General features: G+C 41.0%; 1 protein-coding gene across 1 annotated transcript; it reads right to left on the minus strand.

The window, feature by feature from the left end:
* Positions 1 to 1,715: 1,715 nt before the first annotated feature.
* LOC142366644 (tripartite motif-containing protein 16-like) lies at positions 1,716 to 6,381 on the minus strand. Its single transcript, XM_075448603.1, has 2 exons — positions 4,754 to 6,381; positions 1,716 to 1,815 (listed from the first exon to the last, which is right to left on the minus strand). The coding sequence occupies exons 1-2, from the start codon at positions 6,379 to 6,381 to the stop codon at positions 1,716 to 1,718; spliced, it is 1,728 nt and encodes a 575-aa protein (XP_075304718.1).
* Between the last annotated feature and the right edge of the window lie 1,065 nt (positions 6,382 to 7,446).

A 7,446-nucleotide genomic window follows, 5' to 3' on the forward strand; every position in this document is an offset into this window, starting at 1 on the left:
TCGTAACTCAACGTACCACTGTTTTGGGATAGTGTGTGTGTGTGTGTGTGGGGGGCCATGCGCGTAATTTGCACGGGGGTTACGGGGGTCATGACCCCCTCAAAAATCAGATCCAGCTAATATAACCCCCCCAATATCATCAAATCAAATTATCAAAAAATATCATACAATTCTGAATGAATAACTTTTGTTTGTTTTCTTTATTCATTCATTTCATTTCAAGATAGTATCATGTTTTAAATAATCTGTAATGTACCCCCCCTCCTCCCTCCCCCCAAACCGACTACTTGGTATTACCCAACCCGCTTTCTCTGGCGAAAGTTTGTTTAGGCTACTATTATGCGCAGCCGCTGGTGAGTGGTGCCAGAGGGTGCCAGGGATCACTGTGTGGAACCGATGTCACTGAACTGTATCTTAAGTTGCTGTTTGCTCCAATACAGTCACACGTTTTTGGGGTTTGTTGTGCTAAGAGGTGGATTAACGAGAGTTAAATTGATGGAAAAGGGCTGTGACGGCTGCTCAGAAAGTTCACAAAGCTAGCGCGAAAATCTTGAATGTTGTCTTGCACATACCAAGACGTTCACCTCATGTGTTCCTTATATGTGACCCTGCAAGGCGAAACCAGTCGCTTTGGTAAAATTTACAAAACTAAGTTATTGTGCTCACATGAACGGCCATAAACTAAGCTTTCCAACGATATGTATATTGAGGCTATTGCTATCGCTAAGATAACTGCATCCAAAGTTGGCATGGTTCTCCTGTCAGGATAATGCTAGAAGAGGAGAAAATCACCTTTTTAAGTGGCGTTGACAGCTGGAATGACTGCTAATGTGTTGAATCTTCACCGGGCTTAACAGTCAAAACATATGTTTCTCCGTGAAATTTGTTCAACCCGCCCAGTTTTCCAGTCGTTTCAGTAATATATTGTGGTCAACTGTATCAAATGCAGCACTGAGATCCAGTAAAACTCAGACTGACATTTTTCCACCGTCTGTATTCAGACATATGTTGTTAAACTCTTTGGTCAGAGCAGTCTCAGTGCTGTGGTTCTGTCTAAAACCTGACTGGAAGGTGTCATAGCAGTTATTTTGTTTTAAAAAGTAATTAAGTGGTTGAAAAACCGCTTTTTCAATGATCTTACTTAAAAATGGGAGATTTGAGATCGGCCTGTGGTTGTTCATTTGTGTCTTGTCAAGATTGTCCTTTTTCAGCAGAGGTCTGATTACAGCTGTTTTTAGTGGCTCTGGAAACACACCCGACATTAAAGACATGTTCACCATCAGTGACAGGTCTGAATGCAAGCTGCTCTCCAGTGTGCCACCCTGTATGTGTGATGTATCCAGAGTTGCATTGTCCATAATACATTTGCTGCATGTAGGTGCCAATACAGTGATGAAATTGATTAATCTTTAAGTTCTTGTCAGCTGCCACTGTTGGCTAGTGCTTAAACACTGAATTTAACTACTGTGTCGTTATGGCATAAATAGTCAAGTGAACTGCTGCATTTACGTTAAGTAGCCTAAATCAGTAAAAGTATCACAATGTATTTCTAACACAGGAATGGCAAATTAGCAAGCAAGAAAATGAATACATAAATAAATACATAAATAAATATGCCGCGAGTTTAACCCCCCCAATGGTAGACCCAAAGTTACGCCCTTGGGGGGGGGGGGCATATCATTGTTGGTTTTCAGTAAGTGTACAATCAACACAGTTCATAAGGATTTCATAACTGTAACGTTAGATGAAACTGATGAAAAGCTTTTTTTTTTATTAGAAAGGTCTAAAAGTATAACTTTAGCCGGGGTACTTAAACTGACTGACCTACATGATCTGGTTTCATTTTATAGCAGCAAGGCTTGGAGTTGGTTTTAAAGTAAGTTAAAGCACAAGAATGGAGACAAATAGTTTAAGATTAACACAATATTGAGGTTTAAGCAGGCTGTCTTATTTTGTGTAGGGACAGATAACAATGAAAAGACTTCTTTGTAAAGAAGCACAAGTCAGACCCAGATCAGGCCCCAGCCATGAAACCAGCAGCCCTGGCAGCTCCCAACCTGAAGCAGGCCAGTGTGGGCAGACACAAGGAGCCAGGCTTCCACCACCAGGTCAGAGTGTTCTGCAGCTAAATGCATCTCCAGTTTATAGAAGTGGAGCCTCACTTTGCCCAGATTGTTAATGTAAAGAGGGGGACGCGTATGTCCTGCTGGTGAATACTGTGATCACAGTAGTGTGAGTGGGTGTGTGAGATGTGTGATGCATGCATCATTTTAGCTGTTTTTCTGTAGACATCAGTAGTGACTGGCTAGACCTGTGGACTGTCAAACAAAAAGAAGAATTTAAATCCAAGTTTTGTTGAATGATTTAAAATAACATTCATCCAAAAAAAATTATATTCAATATGTGCAGTGATATTTATATACTGTATATCTAGTTTATCTGATTGGTTTTGATATCTGGAAGGGAATGATTTTTGGTGAAATATGAACAAGGATGCATTGTCACTGCACCTGATCAAGTCATAATAATTTTGTATTAGTGAGACCTGTTGGGGTCTAGAGGGTTATATTTATTTATTCTTATCTTAAACTCCACAGTTTCTTGCATAAATGCAACTAAAAGCCAAGTCATGAATGCAGATACGGGTTTTGTTCTGATTTGTTTTGTAAAACCACTCCTTGCTGCTCTAATGCGGGACAACTACAGGTTCATTAAGATGTTCCATATAACTTAAGTGTTACCGTAATTCATATGGATAGATGCAATCAGAGTTAAATGCATGGAGTCAAGAATGTCTATTGTATTTTGTTTTTTTAAAGAAGTGTTTATGTTAAATTGAGTCAAGAAACGCTACTTTATTTTTAATAAGAAGTATTTAAGTTAGATTTAATGAAGTCAAAAAATCATTTAATTTGTAATAAGTATTTCAGTTAAATGAAGTGAAGAAAGAGTATTTAGATTTTTTTATACTGTTTTTGTTTCATTAAACCACTTCTTGCTGCTCTAATGTTAGACAACTACAGGTTCAATGGGATGTTCAGTATAGGCCGACATGTTCATTCATTTACACAGGCCTAAGTGCCGTTAGAGTCCGAGTATGTTATTTTATTGTTATAAGTATTTGTGTTAAATGAAGTGAATTTTATTTCTGTTTTTTTTTTTTTTTTTTGGGGGGGGGTATTATGTATTACTTTTTTACATAAGAGGGTTTTTTATTTATTTATTTTTTATTTAAAAAACATGTAAGCCTCTTTTTTTTTTTTAAAGTTTGCAAATGTCAGTGTCATTTTTGATGTTCCGGTTAAAATAAATGTCAATAAAGTGAGTATTGGCAGAACTGGTGGTCATTTTCATGTTATAGGGGCGGGGGATCAGCCTCTGCTGAGAGTAACTAAAAGTAATCTAACTTAGTTACTTTTAACAGCAAGTAGTCAGTAACTTAACTAAGTTACTTTTTAAAGAAGTCGTCAGTAGTCAGATTACTGTTTGAAAGTAACTATGGCAACACTGCTGCTTCCAGGTGCTCCTGGTGCCTCTAAGGCTGGATTCCCCACAAAAGCCGTGAATGGTCTTCAGTTTTGTTTTTACAGGTGTAGCAGCTGGTTGTCTGATTTTTCATTGTTTTCTATGTTTGTCTCTTCATGTTTCTCTTCCTTTTTTTCCCTTCTTCGCTCTCCCTCTCTCTCTGTCCCCCGGTCCGGTTCGGCACCATCACACCATCACATCATGTTAAGTACTGTAACTAAACTAAATAAATAAAAATAAGGAGTTAATGGGCATCAAGGGGAGCTTTACATTCATAAAGCTTCCCTTGGCATAGCAAATGTGTTTGGCATTAACGGTATTCAGATTACAATTCTGCTGCCATAATGCTGGGCAGGACAAGGGGTAAAAAAATAAGAAAATGAGACGGAGCGAGTTGCTTCTTTCAGACTGAGAGACCACACCTCAGATATCAGACACAAGAAGTTTTAATCACATCTGAGTTCAAACTTTACAATCAATGAGCCTCATTGTGAAGCCAGAGAGAAAAACAGTGAAGGCATCATTCAGAAGTAACTTCATATCTGAAGCAACACAACACATTCAATCATCTAAAGTCCAGAATGAGACAAAAATCTGCTTTTTTTAAGCACAACTCAGCAAAACATTTCCAAGATAAGAAGGTAAAATCCCTTTTTCCTGTATTTACATCATGTTATAGATTTTCTTCACTGTGTGACGACACAAACACAATCACTGCTGAGAAAGGCAACCAGAGACAAAGAAACTGCTTTTTTTCTGTGATTAAACAGTTTTGGTAAAGACGGTTGAAAGAAACTGAACCATCAACAGAACTACAAATCAAAAGATTCGGGAGATGAATCTAAATCACGTCGTCACCTTGAATCCAGACATTTGTTGTCAGCTGAGCGTCTGGACTCAACAGAAAGTCTTCAAACATGAAACTGAGCTGAAAGTCTTGGCTGTAAAAATCAGAACATAAAGAAATATCAGGGCCGTCGGTTTTAGTCAAAGAATATCGAGATATCCAACAAAAGAAAGTCGTCAACAGAACAACATCAACAAATCACTGATTCCCTGAAAATCTCTGAACAGCTTAGAAATGACACCACGATGGGACTAAATGAGTCACAGAATGAGTCAAAATGAAAACTCACAGATTAAAACTCACTGCACCTTCAGCTGCTTCCTTTTTCAGCTGAGAAATTTACAACTTCTTCCTGAAACAAACACAAACAACCCAGGAAACCCAACTCCAGCCCAGAGCGGCTGAGTGAATGTGGTCTGGACTCTGTGGAGGAGAGTCATGGTTCCAGAGACGCTGTAGAAGGACAGAATACCTGCTCTGTGATCCAGGTACACTCCCACTCTGGAGGCCCGAGGACCTGAGATGGAGGTTTCCTTGCTGTTGTACCAAAATGAATAACTGCTTTGGTCACAGCTTAATGCCCAAGATTTGTCATTAGAACCAAAGAAACATTCATTCCCATATCCTGCTCTGCTGATGTTCTTGTATGCGACTGCTACATAAACAACTCCTTCTCCTATCTCCACCTCCCAGTAACAACGTCCAGTCAGACTCTCTCTGCTCAGGACCTGAGGCCAGTCAGTGAATCTGTCTGGATGATCAGAATAAGACTGAGGTTGACCCATTAATGTCACTTTTCTGTTCCCCTCTGACAGTAACAGATATCTGTTTGCTGTGTTTGGATCCAGTGTGATTTCATATGAATATCTTAAGAATCCAGCTCTGCTCGTTGGTTCTGGTTCTGACAGTAAAACATCCACTTCAGCGACTCTCAGTGAGATGTTGGCCCATTCCTCTCTCAGGATGTCCTGTAGTTTATCTCTGAGCTCTGACACAGCTGCTGTCACATCCTCAAAGTGCCTCAGAGGACGGATCTGGATGCTGGATGAGTGTGTAGCCCCCCTGAGTGCTGCCACTGAGGGCCAGCTGTGCAGAAACTGGCTGTGATCCTCTGTGTGTGAGAGCTGCTGCAGCTCAGCATCTTTCCTCTTCAGCTCAGTGATCTCCTGCTCCAGCTTCTCCTGAAGCTCTTTGACTCGCCTCCCTTCGGCTTCCTGCTGGGATCTGATCTGCTGCTTCACATCAGAGCTTCTTTTCTGGAGGAGACGGATCAGCTGGCTGAAGATCTTCTGGCTGTGCTCCTCTGTTTTATCAGCAGAGCGATGGATGGCCTCCAGCTCCTGCTGAAGCAGCTTCACATCTTTCTCTGCGTCCTGGATTCTCTGCTGGATCTGCTGCCGACTCCCCTCCAGCTCTCTCTGCCTCTCAGTCCTTTCTGCTGCAGCTGACACTGTGTCGTGGCCTTTATGTTCATCCATTAAGCAGAGATAACAGATGCACTTCTGATCAGTGCGGCAGAAAATCTTCATCACCTCATCGTGATCAGAGCAGATGTTCTCCTGCAGCTTCTTGGAGGGCTCCACCAGCTTGTGTTTCCTGAGTGGAGCTGAATCATAATGAGGCTGAAGGTGTTCCTCACAGTAAGAGGCCGGACAGGATAAACAGGACTTGGTGGCTTTCAGCTTCCTCCCAGAGCAGACATCACAGGCCACATCTTCAGCTCCAGCATAGCAGTGATCAGCAGGAGCAGCTTGGAGTCCAGTCTTCTTCAGCTGCTCCACTAAAGCTGCTAACATGGTGCTTTTCCCCAGGACAGGCCTCGCTGTGAATGTCTGCCTGCACTGAGGGCAGCTGTGGACTCCCTTCTGATCCTCTCCATCCCAGTGGGCTTTAACACAGTGAAAGCAGTAGCTGTGTCCACAGGGAATAGTCACCGGATCCTTCAGCAGATCCAAACAGATCGAACAAGAGAAGCTTTCTCGGTCCAGCTGAACTCCTTTCTGCGCCATTTCTCCTCTCAGATCAGCGACTGAGCCGTCTGTGTTCCTGCTATAAAGGACTCCTCACAGCTGGCGCTCTGAACACTTTGGACTTTAACGTGTGTCATCAGGCTCTAATCTTTCCAGGAGGAGGAGAAACTTGAGATAATATCCAGTAAGTAATAAAAACTGGGCGGTTTTATTCATCATAAAGACGTAAAAACAGCTCAAAGTCCAACTCATCGAGTTGTTCGGATCTGATTTCAGAGAATGAACTGATGAACTTTCCTGAGATGATTAACAGACATTAAAGGTTTCTGCTGCATGTTTATTGTCTGTTTGGTTCTCTTCACTTTTTAGGCTTCAACGGTAATTTCTTTGTACTTTACCACCTGTTTGAGTCACAGAAAACGATCTTTAGAATGAAAAACCTTATAAAAAGGTTGCCTTTAGATCAACAAGGTTCAGTTATCAAAGTTAAAAAGATAAATTACAACTAACACATATCTTCTCTAAAAAAGGATGAATCCTGTTGTACAGGCTGGAAAACTGGGCTGGACTTTCTGGAGCGGTCCTTAACTGGTTCAGGTCCTACTTAGAAGGCCGGAGTTATTTTGTTACTATTGGCAGCTATGAATCTGAGCGAGTGGCCATGACTCGTGGAGTCCCCCAGGGGTCAATTCTTGGACCTCTTCTGTTTAACTTGTATATGCTCCCTTTGGGTCAGATATTGCAGAACTTTAAAATCAATTATCACAGTTATGCACACGAAACTGTAGCGATTTTACACGTGAAAATGGATTAATCTGCTGGATATTAATAAAAGAAAGGGGCACCACCTGCCATATCCATAACCTTAATTTCGTTACAGTCCTGGGAGGAGAAACTGTTAAAAGTTATGAGGGAAAAGTCTCACTAAAGTCGAATTCTGTCTGAAGAAATATCCGACACTTAAGAATTTCTGTGACGCTCTGATCATTTACAAAACTTTTATTTAAACAGTCTTTCACAATTATATGCCAACAGTTGATAAAGAGGACAGAATAGAGATAATTTGCAGTCTTTATAATAAAAATGCGGGTTAAGAGAGAGATG

Source organism: Odontesthes bonariensis, chromosome 17 (genome assembly GCF_027942865.1).
Source record: "Odontesthes bonariensis isolate fOdoBon6 chromosome 17, fOdoBon6.hap1, whole genome shotgun sequence".
Taxonomy (NCBI): Eukaryota; Metazoa; Chordata; class Actinopteri; order Atheriniformes; family Atherinopsidae; genus Odontesthes; species Odontesthes bonariensis.